Consider the following 21,572-nt stretch of genomic DNA (forward strand, 5'->3'; position numbering starts at 1 on the left):
TTGGGCAATAAAGCTATATTTAAAAGAAGTTTATGGTGAAGTAAGGAAATGTAGTATCAGTAATGTGGTAACATGACAGTAACTGTATGTTAAGAGATATCTAATACTAGTTTAGAAAATACAATGTTGATAGCATGTTTTCCCTTCTTTTTTCTGACCTCACTCTCTAAGCCATGCCATTATTTTACTGCTATAATTAGAAGCAAATTAGACAGTAATGCTGGGTGCAAAATTTCTTTGAATTAACCATTTTATTGCAATTCAGCTCCAAAAGCAAATGGATCCTTTCTGCAAACTTTCAACAGATCAGTTGAGCATTGTGCAGTGGTGGAAAGTGCACTGTTATGTCTCAGGCACCACAAAGGCCAAATGGTGAAAATTTGGCTCAGCCGTGTCATTAACAGGAGTGTTAAAGCAGCCACCGAGCATAAAGAGATTGCTTGCCAGCATATGAGAGAAAACAGTTTCACAAAGTAACACAACAGGGGAGAGAGCTGTAGCTGGAGGAAGGATGTTTTGCTTTTGTAAACATGCAGCAAGCATGCACTGTAATATTGCAATTAGTGAGTTGGGTTTTTTCCTGCATATAAATTGTCCAGCCTATTTTCACACAAGGAGGGTATAATTTCTAGTAATTTTAGCAATAAACGTGATTTTGTTAAAGCTTTACAGTAAATGAATAAAAACAGCATGTTTTTATGGTGGAAGAGGGGATGCATCCCTAATTACCCAAAATTGACTGTTTGATGCTTATTTTCACCAGAAGTATTAAAAGAAATTCCCAGTTTTAAGAAACAAACTTCAATTTTGCACTGCATTTGAGATTTCATTAGTATGCAACACCTTCCTTTTGCAAAAGGATCTAATCATTTAAGTGAAAGTGTTAATGGTGTATTTTAATGTTTTTGCCAGTTTTGCCTACTAGTCTGCAGCTTATGTACATTTTTCACTGTCTTGGGAAGTTACATTCCTGGAGTTGTCCTCTCCTATGTCTTGTGTAAGTATGGTCTCTTTTCCAGTCATGATTTGTGTATGTATGTACTGTTCATTATTTGGTCTCTGTGTAGGGACTGTTTATTTATTTATTTATGTATCTGTTAACACACTCATGCAAGTTTGCAGAAGACACCAATCTCTGTGGTGTGGTTGACAAGTCTGAGGGACAGGATTCCATCCAGAGGGACCTGGACAAGCTCAAGAAGTAGGCCCATGAGAACCTCGTGAGGTTTAGCAAGACAAAGTGCAAGGTGCTGCACCTGGGTCAGGATAAACCCCGGTATCAAGCCAGGCTGGAGAATCAACAGATCCAGAGCAGTCCTGCCCAGAAGGACTTGGGAGTGCTGGAATGGCTGGCCATGACCCAGCCATGAGCACTCTCAGCCCAGAGAGCCAAATGTGTCCTAGGCTCCATCCAAAGCAGTGTGGCCAACAGGGGAGGGAGGGGATTCTGCCCCTCTGCTCTGCTCTGGTGACACCCCACCTGCAGACAGGAAGGACATGGACCTGTTGAGTCCAAAGGAGGGGACATGGAGATTATCAGAGGGCCCTAGCACCTCTCCTATGAAAAGTGAGCAAGCTGGGAATGTTCAGCCTGGAGAAGAGAACACTCTGGGAAAAAGCCTTTCAGTTCCTAAAGAGGGTTTTCAAGAAAGCTGGGGACAAACATTTGAGCAGTGCCTGCTGCAATAGCACAAGAGGTGATGGTTTTAAACTGAAGGAGGGTCAGTTTAGGTTAGATATAAGAAAGAATTTGTTTACAATTTTTTGTCATATGGAAGTCAGCTTACAAGTTTTTTCAGTGTGTTGATTCTGGCACAATGTTGCATAGTCACTTTTGTCAAAGTTGAGATATCAAAACCAGACTAAGCTAAGGTAATGATAGATGTTATAATGACCATAAATCATGTCTTACTGTAGTAAAAAAGATGTCAATTGGTATGAATATAATTGTATTTTCTGTGATGAGTAGGAATGGCTCCTCAAAACTGGATTTTACCTTGAAACTGTCTGACATGGGCAATTCACAATGCATTTTTATGCAAAACTATCTGTTTTATGTAAAGTTAGTAAGTTATCTTTTGCAAAAGCATTGTTTAAACTTTTTGAGTAACTTCTTGTACAGCAATATTTCAATACCATTTTTTTCTCTGTCTTCATTTTTATCACAGTATTGTGTGCCTTTTTATGTCCCTTCCTTAAGTGCAATGAATTTGGACAGAAACTGTGCAGCAAAATAAAAGCTGTTTTGATGAAACTAGATTTTGGAATAGTGGAATATATCAACCAGAAGAAAAAAGAGAGATCTGGTGAGTAGTTAATTATAGTCACATATATTATTATATAATATTATTGTGTTATTGTATGCAGAGCATTTTATTCACCTTGCAGAAAGCTTGGTTTGTCCTGAGAAGCCAACTGTAGAGTTATTTCTTGCTTGGAACCTGGCTGCTGTTATTAGCTTTATACGGAGTGACAATGTATGTCAAATGTCTGGGTTTGATAATAAAGAAATTATTACTTCATGAAAAGAAACAAGGCAAGCTCTTTGTATGTGATTACATGTACTGCTTATAAGTTTTCAGGAAAAAAAACCTACTTGCTGTAAGCTTGCAATGCTTATCTCTCTTTAGATAAGGCAAACTTACCCCTCAGAGAGACTCACTCAGAAGTTTCAAAATAAATACATAACAGAATTTTCAGTAAGAGACAAAACTCTGTTCCTGTATCTAAATCTGCCTTGGTTTCACCCCCTCCTAAAAAAAAAAAAATTGATTACTTCTCCAAATATTCCAAAAGCATATAAGAACTGCCACAGAATAGCAGCTACAAACTAATCCAAGTTTCTATGTGGAAAGGGGAGGAATCAATTTAAAACAAAATTTTGCCTATCTCACCCAGTATCTATCTAATACTGGAAACTTTTAGATTTTAAGCAATAAAGCTTTTTCAAGGAAAATCTGTGTATGAGCAATGTTAGTTTGTTTCTTGTGCATGCTCCAGTTTTGGAAATTAAACCTTTGTAGTGTAGTCACACTGCTTGCAGGTAGCATATCCTTTTAAATTACTGCTACATCAGTAGACTTAAATCTGCTTTAAAACATGAATTTCTTGTAACCATTATACAATTCATTATACAATGAGCTGTTCCTAGACCCAAGGAGAACCACCATGTGTCTTTTCCCCCTTCTCTTACATTTAATGTGATAGTAATTGAAAATAAGGAATAATGCATTGGAAATCTTCTCTCATGCATCATTCTACTTGTTCAGTTTTTAAGTGAAACTGGCAGAGATAACGATCAGACTATAGTTTAATAAACTTCATAAGCCAGCACTGGGAAAATGGTTGAGGGTTCTTTCCTGCATTTCATCCTCCAGTTTAATTTAACACAGGCAAGTTCCCTACCTTGCTTTGCCTCCTGGGTTCACCACATGGGCTCACAAACCTTGTATTGGCACAAGAGAGGAAAGAACAAGTTGCAGGAAGAAGCAACCAAGGGTACTTTGAGTACGTTTTTCATTTTGTATTGGTTTAAACGATTCTCAGACAGAGGAGGCAAAATTTGTATCTCAGCTCACCTCTAAAGAGCAACATTCTACCAGACTTCAGAGGATGCTTCATATGCCTATTTGCATATGACTGTGAGTGCAGGGTAGCTGGGTGTGGTAGAAGAAGGGGTTTGTGAATGAAGATTACATGCAATTATGAAGAAAATTGCACGTTCTCATGTAAAAGTAATGTGGTGGGATAACTACACAGCCTGTTCTAACAACACGTTACACCTCTGCATTTTACCAGCAGCGTAGTCTGAAAGAGAGATATCTGTTTGCCAGGGCAGATGACATTCTAGTGAGCAAGAGAGACTCCTGAAGGAAGTACAATGCAGGTAAATAGATCTACTGGAATGTATTCAGAATAACATTTCTTTCTTCCACTTGGTTGCTGTATTTTGATAAGCAGCCAGTCTCTCAGTCAGGCTTGTTTCCCTGGTAGCATAGCACATAAATGGTGCTATGTGTCAGCAGGTGGAGAGTTAGTGTGCTACACAGGCTGTGAGAACACACACTGAACCTGGAAATCTGTTGTCATGAGTAGGATAAAAAATATATCTTTTTTCTTTCAGAAACAGCAAAAACAAAAGCCACAGAAGATGACAGTGAATTAGACATATCAGCTCTGTGTCCTAAGGTGACTTTTTTCAGTCAGCCCTGTCTTGCTTTTAAAATCTATATAGATAATAGATTGCTGTCCCTGTTCTTCTGTGGAAGACTTTGCCCTCCCCTGGAGGCTGTGTTCCTGAACTAAGCAGTATGCTTTAGAAGTGATTCATAGTCTCCACCTTTAGCCTTATACTAATCAACCTACTGCATTTGTGACTTCTGGCCTTCAAAGGAATGGTTTCATTGGCCTACTGAGCTAAGAATGTGTTTATTTTGTATTGGCTGTAGAATGATTTTGTTAATGTTTAAAAGCAGTGGTGGTTACTTTTATTTCCAACACTGAAATTGCAGTTGATTTTTTATCAAATTAAAATACAAAAGGGAAACATTAATAGGAAACTGTACTGGTTCTGCGTAATTTGTCAGATATTTTTGTAATCACTTCTCTAATAATTTTCAATTATGGTGCAAACAGGTATATAAAATCTTTCTAGATATGTATGAGAACACTAAAATTTCTCATTTTTCTTCTAGTATTCTAAATGACTGTATGGCAAAGGTTTTTCTGTTATAATCAGAATACCAGTTGGTATTTTAAAAATCGGAACTATTATGCAGTATTTGATCAGTAGTGTATAAAGCCTGACTTTGACAGGGATTGCTTTGGAGGTGATTTTGTGCTGGGAAAAAAAATAACCCATGGAATAAAAATTTGTATCTGACATAACTAAATATTGTGCAATAAATTGGTAACGAATAATGGGGTTCTTGTTCAGCTAATTTTTGATAGTCTTATAGATATTGGGCTGTTTTTTCTGTTCCAAGTTTATTCATTTTGTTACATTATGCACATTTTGTATTTGCAGGCTCATTTTGCTTTTATTACAGTGACTGGAATTTTCTATGCTTCTTTAGTATAATACAGCCTTTAGTTATTACAAAGAGGCATGTTGCACTTCTAAGCATCGTATAGTATTTTCATGTTTCTTCAACTAAGGCTTAAATAGGAGGTGATTTATGTTGCTATGACTTACGAGAGGGATTTTTTTCAGTCTCTAAGCACTGGTTTTCTGCAGTGTGATTTTTTTTAAATATAATAATACCATGTATGGGACTGTTTTCTGTGTAGGTTAGTCCTGCAATTGTTGCCAAAGAGCTGTCAGTGTCTGACACAGATGTCTCAGAAGTATCCTGGACCGATAATGGGACCTTTAACTTATCTGAGGGGTATTCTCCACAGACAGACACATCTGACGGTATGTAACAGCTTCATCTATATCATCAGTGGACTCCAGACATACAAGTTACCTCAAAATTATTAGACAATTTGAGGACAGGTTTCAGGGTTGTTACTTTTCTCTCTGAAACCAATTTAAGGTTAATCTTAGTGTTTTGTATGGTTTTGGATACATCTTGTGTAAGAACTGTCCTCATCTTAAAAATGTTAAAGTACATCAGCAAGTCTCTAAATAAATAAGTAGTACTGGGTAAAACCAACACATAGCTGTAGCACTCTCTTCTACCAAACCTTTCAAGCAAGTAAACCTTTTAAAATTACTACCAATGCTTTTGTGGGTAAGCTAAGCAAATAAAAGCTGAGAAAGAAACAGTGAATACACTGACTTGTTAAACAGCCAGTTAAAGAAAGTATTATCAGAATTTACTACTAGACATGAAGACAGCCAGCAATGAGCCTATGAAGACTTAGACTAGGAAAAGATTCTCAAGCACTTGGCTTGATCTTGACCAGAGGAAAAAAAATCTTACTTTTTATCAGTAAACACTTTGCTGGAATAAAGATTAAGGACAACAGTAGTTTGGTGTTCTCTCACCTGGGGATCTGTTGCTCTGCTCGTCCTGCTTTTCCTCCTAGGAAAAACTCCCTGTAAATGACAAGCAGGATGATACTACAGGCCAAAATAATAATTTCAGTTATTTTTCTAATATTTCAAGTTGTAAATATACAGTATTGTATGATCACAGAACCATAAGTTGTAAAAAGCAATTGTCATCATCTCATCTGTCTTCCTATCTAAAGCAGGTTAAAGCTCTTCATTAAAGCTTTATGAAGTTTCTCAGGGCTGTGACCACTTTAATTCTGAACATTTCTAGTGGTAGAGATTCAGCAACTTCCCTGGAAAGCCTTTTCCAATATTTGCTTACCCTCATGATGAAAAGGTTTTTTTCTTACACTGAGTCAAACTTTCTAATGTTCCAGTTTGCATCAGTTTACTCTGATCCTTTCACTGTGCATTTTCTAGACGAGTCAGGCCCATCTTCTCTCTACCTTCCCATTCAGAAGTTTAACTGATCCCCCTTTGCCACCTTCTCTTGGGCCAAATGAGGCCCATTGTCTCAGCATCTACATACTTTCTGTCTCTAGCCCCCTAAATAATCATGCTGGCCCTCCAGGGGGTTCAGTCCTGTATGCCATTGTCTGTCTAGGACTGGAGAGGTCAAAACCAGGCAAAGTACTTCAGTGGGTACTTTCAGTTGCTGAATAAAGGAGGAAAATCCTTTCTACTGACTTTCTGACTTCAATTTTGCTACTATGGCTTAGTGTGTGGTTGGTTTTCCTTGCTGCAAGGGCATACCAGTGACCTGCTGCCCACAGATCTTTCTGGAAAGCTGCTTTTCGTGTTGCTCTTGGCCTGTACTGCTGCACAGGGTATTTCATCCCAGATGCAAGACTTCATGTTTGCTTTTGTTGAATGTCATGATGTTCCTTTTCAGCCTATTCCTTTCTCCAGCCTGTTGAGGTCCCTCTGAAGGCATCCTGACCTCCAGAATATCAAATACACCTGTCCCACAGCAATTCCTTTCTGCCCATGAACTTGCAAAGTGCACTCCAGCCTGTCGTCCAAATTATTAATAAAAAACCTTGAATAGTCCTGGTTTCAGTCCCTGTGACAGACACCAATAAACAGCCTCCAGCTGCACCTTGTGTTGCTGATGAAGCCTTTGACCCCTGCAGTCTGGCCACTTCTCCACCCACCTTACAGTTCCCTTATCCTGTTTGCTCACCAGCTTGGCTGTAAGGATCATGTGGGAAACTCTATTCATAGCATAGCTAAGTGAAAAATAACATCAGCTTTTCTTCTCCATGGAGCATTTCAACAAATGGGACATACACAGAAGTGCAAGACCTAATGGGATGCATTCAAGGACTGGCTCATCTCCTGTCAAAGCTCTGTGCATTCAAGCCACCACTCTGCATGCAGCACAACCCTTCCTCCTCACCTTCCCAACCTGTCTTTCCTAAAGAAAATAGAGAAAATGATGTATTTAAAAATGATGCATTTTTAGAATATATTTCCTTAACCCTTATGAATGCTCCTACAACAAGCTTCTCTTGCTTGTTTTCATAGAAAGTAAGTTCAAGCTTTTTACCTTCTCATTCAAATACTCTATGAAAGTATTCACTTGTGCTGATTTAGGCCTCTTCCACAGGCCATGTATTCCATGGTATGTCTTACACATTTCTAATAACAAATATTGTGTCATTCATTAATGCAACCATTAAAATCAAATGTTGATTACATCTTGCTTTTTATCCTCTTTACAACATGAAACAATTCTGATCATCTATAGAGTTTCCATTTTCTGCTTCCTTTTTAATACAAGCACTGGCCAAGAAAGGAAAAAGAAATTTTAGTCTTTAGATTGGTTTTATATCTTTTTTCTTTAAATAGATAAACATTCTTTTTATTACTCCATATGCATGTTAAAAGCTTGTAACACATCCTTACGTGTTTACATATTTGTAGTTTATATATATTGTGAAGAGAAATAAATTTTAGGACTTCATGTGGTTGGTATATTTCAAAATAGCTGTGCTGAGGATTTGCATGGGTTGTTTCATTACGGATAGATGTACCTAAAAAAGTTAGCTTTAAAAAGTTATTTTGTTCAAATAGTTAGGCTGATACCAGCTGATTTGTGGCACTCGATTTATGACCTCAAAACCATTTTGTTTTAGATGCCACACAAAAGCTCCTTCCAGTAGAGAACTACTGGAGTAGGGATTAGTGAATGTATTCAGAGGAACACTTGCTACTAGCATTGTTACATGTGGCTGCCTTTTCGGGAAACCTTTTGTGAGTGCTAACACTGTTTTCTTCTGTTAACCTGTAATAGATTTTGACCGACCTAGTGATCATGAAGAAGCTTTCGCTAGAGATCTTTTAGAGTTTCCCTCTTTAGAAAATGGTGCCGGCACAAACGATGACGATGACTCAAGCATTGGTTTGCCCACCCAGCAAAAACGAAGGAAAGAGCAAACTGGTGTCAAGGCGGATCACGCTTCCAGACAGAGTAAAGAGAGACCATCCACTGCAGGGCTGTCCTTGCCTTTGACCAGTGACCAAACCTTTAATTTAATGAGTGGAATTGCTGGTGATGTCATCACGGCTGCGGTGTCTGCTGCCATCAAAGACCAGCTGCAGTCCCTACAGCAAGCTCCCTCACAGGCAGCGCCCAGTTTGAGTGAGGAGACAGACACAGAGGAAGCTGATGATTTTGAACTGCTTGACCAGTCTGAGCTAGAGCAGATTGAGAAAGAATTGGGACTTTCACAAGGTCAAGAAGCAGAATCCCAGGAAAAGAAAAAGTCTTCGGGCTTCCTTTCAAATCTGCTTGGAAGTCATTAACCTTGAAGTTGTGGCTGGTAACACAGAAGAAACTAAACATAAAACACAAAAAAAATACCATCAAACACTACAAAACAAACAAAAAAAAAAGAGAAAAAAAAGAAGAAAATTCTGAGCTGTAAGCTTTAACTATCCCTTTAGATGTGTTGTAATAATTTCCCTTATGCAAAGTGAATTAACTGGATAAGTATCCGCTAATACTGATAGTTTAATGTTTCTGGTAGTTATACCTCAATGTAATAGCATGGAAATGAATTCTCTATCCACTGTTTGGTTGCAGATGCGTGGTGGAAGTCAGTTGTTCAAAACAGTTGGGGGAGAGGTTTCTTCTACCTTTTTGCCAACCACCTAATTTGGGGTCCTGAGTCAAATTTCCGAAATCGGCAGTTTATTTACTCTAGTTTTCCAATCATGTAATACAATTAATGACTCATATTGTGAGGGCAAGTTATCAGAGGGCTGCAGTGAGATTAACTGCATCTCACCTCCTTCAATCCTACCAAAAAGTATGGATCCCTGCAGTTAGCATTATGTGTAGTGCATCTACTGTATATGAAACACATTAACTGGCACAACTCAAGTTTAATTATGCGTGCAGCACTATAAAACCCCCTAGATTTCTTACTTAAAACCTTTGAATTATTTTGGATATGGTGATGCATTTCCAAGTTTTTTGCTGTTATAGGCTTGTAGAGTTGTAAAGTGGCATGTTATATGACTGACCACCTGCTGTGTTCCTTGATGGAGTCTGGTCCTTGGCAGTATTGCCCATGTGAAGTCAGCCAATGAATCTTTAAGTTTAAAAGTTAATATTGTGTAAACTGAACAACCTGTTTGGGAGCAGGTGAGGGTAGTTATTGTTTGGAGTAGAGATTAGAGATTAAAAAAAAAAAAAAAAAAAAAGCAAAAAGGCTTTTTAGGTGCCACTTCCTTAATTTGAGATTCTGTAGGTTTTGGTTTGGCTTTTTTTCCCATGATAGCTGCTTCCACTTGCAACAAAAGTTGTGTTGCAAGGTGATGATTTTAATATACTTAAAAGCATTTGGTGAGGTCAGTTGCTAGAGAAGACACTCAGAATCTTCTTCTTGGCATGTAATTTAAAACAAAAAAAGAACTTGTTTAAATTATTTGCCAGTTTAAAGTCCACACATGCTGAGTGAGTGGCATGGGATCTCAAGCAGATAACTTATTTTTCTAGGGCTTTTTTGTTCACCTGTGACAAAACTGCATTGCAATACCAAGCAATAGTAATCCAAGAAATAGGAAGAAATAAAACTAGTTTTTTTAATGTGATGTAAACCATTAGCAAAGTTGAGGGACCATGTCAGCTGCTACTACTACTCAAGTAAATTTCCATTTGCTGGCATTTGAAGAGGTAAATACTGTTATCTAGGACCCTCAAAAAGTACAGCAACAGATGATAAAAATCTTCCACTAACATATGTGTGTAGGTAAACCTGTGTTTGAAATTAACTTCATTTTGTATTTTTTTCTTCCTTTTGAGGTGGAAGAATAGGCAGATGGCCAAAAGAGTACAGCAAAAGGAAGGATGCCGAGATGTTTTGACACTAGCTTTATTGTTGCTTGTGCTTTTTGTGTCAGTAATGCATATTGACTGTGTTTGCTGTCCTTTACCAGTACAAGGGTAAGCCTGTGCCTTCATTATCAAATACATTATGAAATAAGTGGATGCTGGATATAGATCCCACAAGACGCAGCTTTCAAATTACAATATCTCAACACCTGAGTTTCTGGAAATCATTAGAAAACATGGCCCACATCACTTCCACAGCATTAGTTGCTAAGTTTCTTCTTTAGCTTTCACTAGGTTGTTCTTCTTATTTGGAAAAAACAAATTAAAAAAAAGATCAAATACCCAACCAAAATTAAAAAAAGCTTTTGTTGGAAAATCAGTGAGTTTAAAAAGTTCTCAGATGACTTAAAAGCCTCATTTCCTTGCCACACGTTTAGGACAATCTGTACAGTTAAAAGAGTACAAATCCAAGTTGCTGATGAAGCTTCATAGGATGCCCAAACAACTGTGTGCTCCCTTGTCCAGGGGTACTGGTACCAGAAGGGGAAACAGGTTGCAGGACAGGGTGAGGCAGCAGGGAGGGAGCAGTCCTTCACAGGCTTTTCTGGAGCAGATTGGCAGGACAGGCTAGCTGGCTGTCAATGGTGGCATTGTAACAGCATGCACTTTATTTTTGTTTTATGGAAAGTACTTGTGGTTATGAAAGTATGTAACACAGGGGCACTCTTCTAGAACAATAGATTAGGTCAGAAAAAAAAAGCAGTTGGAGGAGTTTCTCAGACTTTTTGTAAATTACCCATTTTCTGGTTTCAAGACAGGTAAATAGATTGATTTTTCTCCAGTAAGACTCTCTTTCTTTTTTTTTTTTCAGAAAGAAAAAAACCAAAACTTGAACAAGTGAATCGTTAAATTTAGGGACATGGTTGCTTATCTGAGAGTCTTTAGAAATTTTTTTTTTCTGCTGTCATGATAGTCAATTACATTCAAGCCCCTAAATACTGTGTAATGGGAAGGATGTAATTCTGTAACATTCAATATTCTTCCTCAGGTAGTAAAAAGATGTCTAATTTTCTGCAAGAAATTATCTCTTCCCTTCCACACAACCACATGTAAGAAACACTTTGCGTGGACACAATACATTCCACTGCCAGCAGTTCGCCAGCAAAACACAAAGAAAATGTTTCTCTCCTTTGTGGATCCTCTCCACACTGCCCTCAGCTGGAAATCCCTTGAGAAAACTACATTTTGCTGTATTATAGCAGCAGCCAAGAAATAGCAGTTCCTTAAAAATTCCTGTCACAATGGTCTACAGCATCTTTCTTACCAAGCACTGTTGTCACCTTCCCATCCTTCAAATGGAATGCCTGGGCAGGAAGACAGGCAAGGGGGTATAAGGCAATACATAGCTTTGAAACACACAGGTTTTCCATGGAAAGCTTCCTTGTGTGTGATTCCCAGTCAAAAGGCACACGGGCAGCATAGAGGGCATAGTGTGAGCCAATGCCATGGGGTAAGTGTGTGATCCTGCCCTGGGATTGGTGCTGCTTGTGTTGTGTGTGTGCTCATACCTGGCAGCAAAGGGCTCACCCTCTTGTGCCTTGCAGTGGCTTCTTCACGCATCCTGATTTAAGGAAGGGACCTATGTCAGGGCAGGGATGCAGGTCACTCTTTTGTACTTGGAAAATTTCCCCTTATGTCAGTACATGAGTGACAGCATCACCATCAGATTGGTGGCCTTTGGTGTGTCAAATCCAGTGCAAAGCCACCCATTCCCAGCACACGGGGTTTCCATGTGTATGTACCATACACCTACTGACCATTCTTCTGTTTGTTAGTGGAAAAAAATACTATTCTATGCAGAGGAGGTTAAAAAATTGTAACCCAAAGCAACAGGATCTGATGAGATACTCGTTCTACTTGTTCTGTGTTCGTTCTGCACTTTTTCCAGGCTGTCCCAGCCTTCTGAACAAATAAATCCCTGTAGTCTCCACGTCTGTTCTCAGCACATGAGCGGCGTCGCAGTCTGAGTAACACCCACCCGGGCAACCAGAAACTGGAGAATTACAAAATGTCCATATTTAAGTATTCTGCAGCACTTTACCTGCCTGATCACTGTTTTGTAAACATGGAACTATTATATTGATTGTTTTAATAAATATGTGTTAGTTTTTATCTTAAATCATCTCATTGTGTGTTTGCTCCAAGAAATGGAAATAAACCCTATAACAACAAACGGGGTGACCTTATCACTCTCTACAGCTACCTGAAAGGAGGTTCTAGCTAGGTGGGGCTCGGCCTCTTCCCCCAGGGAACCGGTGACAGGACAGGAAGACAGTCGCAAGCTGCAACCGGGGAGGTTTAGCTTGGACATCGGGAAGAATTTCTTCACGGAGAGGGGGATCAGATACTGGAACAGGCTGCCCAGGGAGGCGGCGGAGTCACCGTCCCTGGAGGAGTTTGTTTCAGGGAGGACTGGGCGTGGCACTTGGTGCCATGGTCTAGTTGACACGGCGCTGTTCGGCCATAGGCTGGACTCGATGATCGGAGACATCTTTTCCAACCTAACCGATTCCGTGAAAACAAACAAACAAAACAAAAGAAACAAACCAAAGCCAAACCCAAGCAACCGAAAGCGAAAAGCCACACCCGGGCACGGCCCGTGAGGCGGCGCTGCAGCCGCCGCCGCCGCGTCCCTTCCGCGCGCCGCCCGCGCCTCGCGCCCTCCGGCCGCCAGGGGGCGCGCGCGGGCCGCTCCCGCCGGACGCCGCGCGGCCGCTTCCTGCCCGCACGCGCCGCCCCGCGCCCGGCAGCGCCTGCTCCGCCGGCCGCAGGTGCGTGTCCCGGGCATGAGGGACGGGATGGGATGGGATGGACTGGTTCGGCCCGGCCCGGCCCGGCCCGGCCCGAGCCAGCGAGGATAGCGGGGGCGGGGGGCAGGCGGCGTGGCCCTTGGCCCTTGGGATGAGTGCTCCCTGTGATCCCGGCCTGCTCCACGCCTGGCCTGGTGGCTTCCGGCTGCCGCCTGCGCCCCGTCTTTTCTCTTGGGATTTTTTTTTTTTTTTGTGTTTTGGTTTTTGTTTTTTTTTTTTTTAATTTTTATTATTTATTTATCTATAGGTTTTGCCCGAATTTCAGTTGTCCGTGTAATAAACGCCTGCCTTGTGCCAGGATTAGAGACACGGGCTCAGTTTCAATCACACCGAAGGCAGCTAAAAATCAGCCATAATCCAGAGCCTCAGGGGAGATCGCGATTTGTCTGGAAGGGCTTGGCTGTGCTGCGGGCTTGCGAGTGCCTGGGGTTGCGTTTTCCTGAGCCCCACACAAGGTAGGACTCGGGGCTTCCATCCTGTGGCTTAAAACGGGAGGGGAAATGCGGGCGGGTCGTGGGAAGGTGTCGTGGAACTACATGGGATTTCTCTGTTTTGTGCAGTTTGTGTTGTAAATGCATCTCCACGTAGTAGTCAGAGGTGAAGGTTTATGGCTTTAGCCTCTCTTAAGTTACAAACCTGTTCTGAGCTGCTTTCTTTTGGGTGAGGCAGAGTAGGAGGAGGTTGGATGTTTTTAAATGCCCCCGTGGTAATGTAGCATGTAGCTTCTGTCTATCCGTCATGGACCAGAACAGAGTGTTCTGCCTCAGGGTCCTGCAAGCAGTTTGTCACTAACAGCCAGCGTGGCTCTGAGTCAGTGGTTTATGGCAAAGGTTGGTGCTTGGGTGGGGAGAAGGGCAGGGTGTGCTGCGGGTGACAGGGGAACGCCTCAAGGAATATTGAGGATCTCTCAGTAGGCAAAGAACATGTTTTCCTCTGAAACACAAAAAGAAAAGCTTCTGTTATACTGAGTAGATTCTTATAGTAATCCAGATGATATGGCCTTCATTTGCTGCATCCCCCCTGTCACTATCACACTGTAGATAGCACAAGCAATAATAAGTAAGGATCCCAGTGGTGCCAGGGAATGACCATTTCATAATGTGTTTTGACCTCTACCACTGCCTCTCCCTGTTAGTAGCTTCAGGGAGGGGCTGCTCTTCCTCACTCTGCTTTCAGACCCCTCATCCTGATGTATTATTTCTTTTTTTCTCCAGATTAAGCCATAGTTTTTCTAAGTCAGTTAAACAATGAGGGTGCTGTCTGTGATCTCCAGATCATTTTTTTTTTTTTGCTCTTTGCTTTTGGAGCATTCAAGAGATTCCATCAACTTTGTTTAATTAAGAAAAAAAAAAAAAAAAAAAAAAAAAAAAGCAAAGTTTCATTAAGCACTGAGAAGGAAGGAAATGTATGGATTTAGAAAGGACAGCATAAGTGGAAGGTCACTGCTCTGCAGTTGTCCTGTCCCAGCCCTAGTAACTTGGGTTGTCTGGATGCTGGGAAGTGAAGGGAGACCAGGGTTGGTTAGTGGTTTCAAGTGCTAGATCTAGGCATGACTGCATCTCCAGATAAACAGGTCTACAGGATAAAGTGTTGTCAACACTGCACACACTGCTCCAAAGTAGCTAAGAAGGCTTATCTTTAAATGCAGTAACTTTTATTTTGCCATTTAATAAGGCTGTGGAAGATACAAAATAGGCCTGTAAGCAGGTTTTCCCTTTTACCCTTGTTTCTGAGGAATCACTGGTCTCCTCAAAGTATTAGAGTTGGCAGAACAGGAGCATGTTAAGAACCGCTAGTCACTGATCTTCAGTGAAAAGCGTGGAGCTTTTGAAATACTGTTTCTGCGCCTGGGGGCCCTCTCATGCATCCCAATCCCAACAGGCTCAGCAGTTGGGCATCCAGAGCTGGGATGCTCAGCTGCTGTTGTGGTACAAGTAAACTCAAAGTCTTTTATTTATAAGTTTCCTCTCTTGCTGCTGCCTGTGAATACTGCACTCGTTGCTGATGCTGGTGATTAATAAATTTAATTCTGTGCAAGAACTGTGTGTCTAACACTGCCTTGAAAAAAGGTTGTCAGGAGGAAGGTGTTGCAGCTTTTTTGTCTCTTACTTAATTTTTTTAACATAATTTTATTTTTTTGCCATTTTCTAGTAATGGCCACCTACACTTGCATCACTTGCCGTGTGGCTTTCAAGGATGGTGACATTCAGCGTGCCCATTACAAAACTGACTGGCACAGGTACAACCTGAAGCGTAAAGTTGCTGATATGCCTCCTGTTACTGCTGAGAATTTCCAAGAGAGAGTCCTGGCACTGAGAGCAGTAGCAGAGGAGCAGAACAAAGTCACTGCCACTTACTGCACAGTGTGCAGCAAGAGGTTCTCCACCTTCAATGCCTATGAGAATCACCTGAAGTCCAAGAAGCACTTGGAGCTGGAGAAGAAAGCTGTTCAAGCTGTCAGCAAGAAGGTGAAAATATTAAATGAGAAGAATCTGGAGAAGGGGCTGGCCCCAGAGAGTGTAAATAAGGATGAAATGAACACAGCTATTCAGCAAGCCATCAGAGCCCAGCCATCTTCATCTCCAAAGAAGACACCTCTACTTCCTAGTAATGCGAGTAGCTCTCCAGTTTCCAGGGAAAGCGCCAGCTTGTCCCAGAGCAGAGAGCGGCCAGAAATACCTCCACGGCTGCAGTGGTTTGAACAGCAAGCAAGGAAGCTGGCCAAGCAACAAGCAGAGGAAGAAGAGGATAATGAGGAAGGTAAGGCAGTAAACACACTGACAGAAGATAGCTTGGGGTAAGCTATGGTTTGAGCAAAAGCTTCCTTCTACGTCTGTAGCAGTGCAGCGTTTTCCATCACAGAAGGTCTTGCTGTTGCTTAAATTTTCAGTTTAAGAAAGGAGTTAAGGTTGGCCTGTGTTTGCAGCCAAGGACTCTGTGGTAGTGTCACATAAAATGTCAAAAGAAGTTTCCTTTAAGGAAGGCTAATGTAACAGGTTACCCTAAAACTACTTCTGAAAAAATAAATTACCAAGAATCCAGTTATGATCATTTGCTATTGTCCCAACTCATTTCCTGATCTGTTGAAGGGAGGTGGGACTATAGTTGGTTTTGTTTCCCTCTGCTCACCAAGACCAGAGGAGAAAATTTGCTCTTTTAACCTGACTGTGTGGTTTCACTTCTCAGCCTTTTGATGTCTGTGTTAAAATGGGATTAAGAGTTGCCACCCCAGTGGCCTTTTCCTATGAATACAGCTCTGTGTTGGAGGTCAGCCTGGAAAGCAGACAGCTGAAAAATCAGAGCTTCAGAATTTCCAGAAAAGAGTTATTTTTAACCTGGATGCTTTCAGTGCTGTAGTTGACTGTGCAGCTCCAAACACATCTGTTGGAACAGTTGAATGGGATGATTGAGCTCTAGTAAGGGCACAGGTAGGAATCAGCTGGAACTTCATTTCAGCTTCTGAAACCCCCGTGTCATGTTATTACATCTGGTTCAGCAGTTTTGTGCTCTTGAAATTTCAGTTGCAGTTCAGTGAATCTGTTCTACGTGAGAAGAAACATTTACCTCTGAACATATATTGTAACACCTAAAGGAGAAGCCAGCTTGCCCCTGTCTAGTGTTAATGTGTTAGTCATAGGTAGTATTGCGAAAATCTTGGTAGGTTTCTGAATGTTAATTGTTCTTTTAAGTGTGTGAGCAGGACTGTGTTTTCCTCTCTGCTGGAAATGAGTATTTTCCTTATGTCACCAGAGATGCCTTGTTTTCAATAAGCCATGCTTGTGTTCTTGCACTGTGGTGAATTAAATTTAATGCCTAGAAGCAGCAGTAAAGTGTTAATAGTTGAGAAAATGGAGGGGGGGGGAAGTATCAGATATGCCAGTGGTTTTTATGAGTGACCTTGTGCTTTGCTGTGTATCTTAAAAAGAAATGTCTTTTACGGGCAATGGTAAATTCTTGCACCTGGAAGTGACTGTGTGGCACTTAGCTGTAAGAACAAAAAATGCAATATGTTCTATGATGGCTTTTTAACTTATTTGGGACTTATTTTGCTTGGGAAAAGCATAAAATAAATACCTTTTTTTTTAAACTTCTTTTAAAAGACTGGGAAGATATGGATTCTGATGAGGACATCAGCTCTGATGAAGAGATGGAAAGTGTGGAAGAAGAAGTAGAGGAACAGCAGGCAGAGGCTGAAAGCATTCCTGCTGTTGGGGCCATACCAGTCACAGACTGCTTGTTCTGTTCCCATCACTCAAGATCTCTCACAAAAAATGTGGCACATATGACAAAAATCCACAGCTTCTTCATTCCAGACATAGAGTACCTTGTGGATCTCAGAGGACTAATCAAGTATCTTGGTATGACTGAATGTTCATTAAGCTTTTTGTCAGGATAATTATATTCTAATAGTGCTTATTTTCATTTGGATATGACACCTAATGTTTTGGTTTGGATTGCCTTTTTTTTTTTGTCTGAGTGCTTTCAGTATTTCAGTCATGAGCAGAACCACAGGCTTTCCAGGGAGAATGAGAGAAAACTTGGTTGGATGAGCAAACATGGTCATGTACCCTGCAGGTCTCACATAGTTTTCTGATGTTGAGAAAGTTGTTCAGATAACGTGAAATTTGGGACAGAATTCTGTTACTAAAGTGTGCATATGAACTGTGTTGCTCTTCCAGTGAGTCACAAGTATTTGTCTCTGGTTTACAATGCTTGTGAGAGAGCTAAAAGGTAAAAATGTATCATCCTTCAAGTCCAAAAATAATTATGAGAATAAAATAATTTTGGAGTACTGGATATAAAAACATATTAGAAGTGTGAAATTTGTTATTGAGAATACTGAGTGACCCGTACCTTGTCACAAGAAATCTTTAAATGGCCAGACTTGTTCCTGGTGGGGCCATATGGTCAAGACATAGGAGCAGCAGGGCTATCCTGGAAATTAAGGGCTCGAGGCTCCTCTTAAGTCTCTCTGCCTGCAGGCTGGTAAGGCTTTGTCACAGAAATGTTAATTACTGGCTAGGGAGATTCTGTTCAGACCAATAGAAGTGCCAATGTTTTCTGCAGGAGAGAAAGTTGGCGTTGGGAAAATCTGCATCTGGTGCAATGAAAAGGGGAAATCCTTCTACTCTACAGAAGCAGTCCAGGCTCATATGAATGATAAAAGCCACTGCAAACTCTTCACAGATGGAGATGCTGCCCTGGAATTTGCAGATTTCTATGATTTTAGGTGAGGTCATTGCTCTTTGAGTGGGACACAGGTGTAAAAGAACAGTTAAATATTACATTAGAAGCTATTATTAATTCTTTAAAATTAATTGCTTCTCAGGTTCCAATACTAATTTTGCATTGTTGGTTCCCCACTCTTATAGGTAATGGTAACAACAACAAGATTGGTTGTCTTCTTCTGTGACCATAATTACCAATCCTAAATCAAAGCACATTTTGGATTCTGTTTTGTATGTTTGCTGTTACTGAATTGAGATTTCAGTGCACCAGCAAAGGCCATAAAGGGTCATAACTGTCTTTCCCACTACCTTTTAAACAGATTGTGGACTTATGACCTACTGTGGGTTTCTTACATGGGTTTCATTGTGTAGCTAGAGTTGAGCAGGACTGCTGTGATTTAGAGGCCTCTTGTTGAACTTCCTGCAGCTAATCCTAAGCTGTGTTCATTTTGGTCAAAAATACCTCGTATTATGGTGACAGGTGGAGCTTCTGAGAGCACTCGTTCAGCAGCTGTGCAGAGCTGGTGACCTGCTCTGTGTTGGCTTTTCACCATAAATCACTGTTAGGTGTGCAGCTAAACTGTGCTGAGTTGCAGAACAGGGTGGAGGAAAAGGCTTCCTTGTCTCCAGGCTCTGTTCAGGGCCAAGTTCTGGTACTAGGAACTCACAGACCAAGGCAGGTGAAACGCGACAATGTTTGTGCCTTGCTGTAGCTGTGCATCGTGGTTCTGTTGTAGAGTGGGTCTGGATAGTTGTGGCTGCTCACCATGTTTAAACCATGTATTACTGCTCTTCCACAGGAGCAGTTATCCTGATCATGAGGATGGGAAAGATGTGGAGGGTCTTGGAAAGCACTCAGTAGAGAAAGAGTTGGATTATGATGATGACACCATGGAGCTGATTCTTCCTTCAGGTGGGCGCAGGGTTTGTGTCACAGCTTACTTTCTCTGCACTTCCCATATCTGCCTCCAATACCTGCAGCACAGGCCATTGTTGTGTTTTCCTCTGGGAAGGGAGAAGGTAGTTTAGCATTTAAGGCTCTTTGGGGTTATGTCCTCACCTTCCATTATTTTCATTGCTAAGTAGTTCAGCTTCAGCACTGACGGATATGTGGACTGGGGCAGTGGGTTACTTTGTCCATTTTACATCTTCATTATCATGTGACTCATCCTTTACTCCAACAAGAGTTTCCGTATTTGTTTGAGTGCAGCTTGGAGATGCTATAACTTAGGTTACCCAGTATAGGAGTTTTTTGTAGAGAGCCAGCTCCCACCTAATTCAGTAAACTAGTTCAGTAAATTATAAATAGCCTTTTTCTCCTTCAGCATTTGGCACTCTCGCTATTTTTTTTTCGTTTGGTGGTTTTTTATGAGAGAACCCCAGCCCTTTCATTCTGAAAAGTGCTGCTAACTCTTCAGGTACACAAGTTTTCCTGAATGTCAGCAAGTGGCTTCACTGTTTACTCGAAACAGCATTGTCTCTCTGCTCATTCCACTAATTAAGATTTTCTTCTATGATAATTGCGTGTTTATTATCTGAACTAAGGCCCTCTTGAATAGCAGCCCATTTTGTGTTTTTTCTTCAAGCAGGTTTTACAGTAATTACATTGAGTTCCCTAATAATCCTAAAATTTTTAAGGTTCTTGACCCTTAAAAAGCTTTTCTCACTAGAGGGTTTTCCATAGTTCTCACAGCGTGCTTGAGTGCTCCATTTCAGAAGCTGTTTCATGATGGATAATAAGATGTCCCCTCCTGTGAGCAGGTGCCAGGGTGGGTCACCGTTCCTTGATGAGGTACTACAAGCAGCGTTTTGGTGTGACAAGAGACGTGGCCGTTGCGAAGAACAAGAAAGCCGTGGGTCGGGTGCTACAGCAGTACCGAGCCTTGGGCTGGGCAGGGCAGGCAGGTGAGTGACAATGGGGGGGCTTTGCAGAGGAGGAGGCTCTGGGATGTCATCACTCTACAGTTCCAGAGGTCGACTTAGCTTTACATGTGGGGTTTGTGCAATAGTTTGTCTTCCACTCGGTTCATTTTAATTCCTGACATCCCAGCAGATATAGGAAGTCTGTTTCTAAAATCTAGAGCAGCTTCTTTGCAAGCTTTTCATTCCATTGTTTGTGATCCTTGATTTCCTGAGATTTCTTGGTTTCTGCCTGTCCAAGTCACTCTTGTTATTTAGTAATATAACGTCAGTCATGATTTCCCGGTAGGGGAACAGAGTTGTGGTCTATATCCACTTCTGAAATACAGGAATCACACTTGGAATGCAAAACAACCTTTAGCCTTAATCACAGTCATGGGTATTTGTAGAGGGAACTGGGCTTTCCCCAGAGAAAAATGGAAAGAACTGTACTAGTATGGGCAGGAAAACCTGTAGGTAACTGCTGAAGTACGTGGGCAGGTCAGCAGGTTTGCATACCAGTTGTAGGTAAGGTGGCAGACATTGATCAGATCATCTCTCTTCCTTCTCTCTCCCTGCAGGGGCCATCTCCGCTCAGCAGCGGGACATGCAGTACCTGCAGAGGATGAAGTCAAAATGGATGCTCAAGACAGGAATGAGTAACAATGCTACAAAGCAAATGCATTTCCGGATGCAAGTCAGATTCTGAGTTCCAAAGAGAACTGTCTACAACTGGTTATGGGAAGGGGATTTAATGGTTTCTGGGCTGCAGATCCTCATATTAAAATTAAAGTCAGTACCTACGTGGTGTGTTTTCTGGTGTGTCGTCCTCTGTAAAAAGAAGAATGGCAGAGAACTTGTCTCTTCTGAAATAATGGTGGGCGTAATTTATAAATAAAATATCTTCAGTGGAGCATGTCGCAGAGTAGTCATGACTGAAGGTACATGCATAGTCTTGCTGCCCATCTTTGTGCAGCCCATTCTTGGGGGCAGTTGACATTGGAAACTGAATGTCTTCAGTTTCCAATTCTACTGACTGGTTGAAGCCAAGAGGACATCCTAGATCTAAATGTGTATGATGAAGTGTATTGAATGTTTTCAGTTGTTGTGCCAGATATATTAGCTAGGCATTTTGGAGTTCTAGCTGACACTATTGAGGTGAAAATTTGAGAGCAAAGTTTCATGGAAGGTTAAGTAATAATTGTTTGAAGAAATGCAATGATGGAAAACAT

At 41.1% G+C, this 21,572-nt stretch overlaps 2 protein-coding genes across 3 annotated transcripts in view; both read left to right on the forward strand.

Annotated features, from left to right (window-relative positions):
• Positions 1–12,589, forward strand: part of RETREG1 (reticulophagy regulator 1) — a 63,314-nt gene extending 50,725 nt beyond the window's left edge. For both annotated transcript variants that reach the window (XM_050970664.1, XM_009095666.3), the window contains 5 exons: positions 913–997; positions 2,169–2,306; positions 4,124–4,188; positions 5,290–5,416; positions 8,298–12,589. In XM_050970664.1, the coding sequence (XP_050826621.1) occupies positions 913–997; positions 2,169–2,306; positions 4,124–4,188; positions 5,290–5,416; positions 8,298–8,809 (927 nt within the window). In that variant the 3' untranslated portion in view covers positions 8,810–12,589. The remainder of the gene's footprint in view (positions 1–912; positions 998–2,168; positions 2,307–4,123; positions 4,189–5,289; positions 5,417–8,297) is intronic.
• Positions 12,590–13,084: 495 nt separating this feature from the next.
• On the forward strand, positions 13,085–21,148 carry ZNF622 (zinc finger protein 622). Its single transcript, XM_030237910.2, has 8 exons — positions 13,085–13,174; positions 13,461–13,668; positions 15,365–15,973; positions 17,314–17,571; positions 18,281–18,443; positions 19,242–19,354; positions 20,203–20,346; positions 20,922–21,148. The coding sequence occupies exons 3-8, from the start codon at positions 15,367–15,369 to the stop codon at positions 21,047–21,049; spliced, it is 1,413 nt and encodes a 470-aa protein (XP_030093770.2). The 5' UTR covers positions 13,085–13,174; positions 13,461–13,668; positions 15,365–15,366; the 3' UTR covers positions 21,050–21,148.
• The last annotated feature ends 424 nt before the right edge of the window (positions 21,149–21,572 follow it).

Source organism: Serinus canaria, chromosome 2, assembly GCF_022539315.1.
Source record: "Serinus canaria isolate serCan28SL12 chromosome 2, serCan2020, whole genome shotgun sequence".
Lineage (NCBI taxonomy): Eukaryota > Metazoa > Chordata > Aves > Passeriformes > Fringillidae > Serinus > Serinus canaria.

What these genes read in the sequence shown, in the direction of transcription:
- ZNF622 (XM_030237910.2), top strand. Translation starts at nt 15,367, where the DNA reads ATGGCCACCTACACTTGCATCACTTGCCGTGTGGCTTTCAAGGATGGT. An exon ending in AGAAGAGGATAATGAGGAAG is followed by an intron (nt 15,974 to 17,313) that starts GTAAGGCAGTAA and finishes TTCTTTTAAAAG; the next exon opens with ACTGGGAAGATATGGATTCT. An exon ending in GGAGCTGATTCTTCCTTCAG is followed by an intron (nt 19,355 to 20,202) that starts GTGGGCGCAGGG and finishes TCCTGTGAGCAG; the next exon opens with GTGCCAGGGTGGGTCACCGT.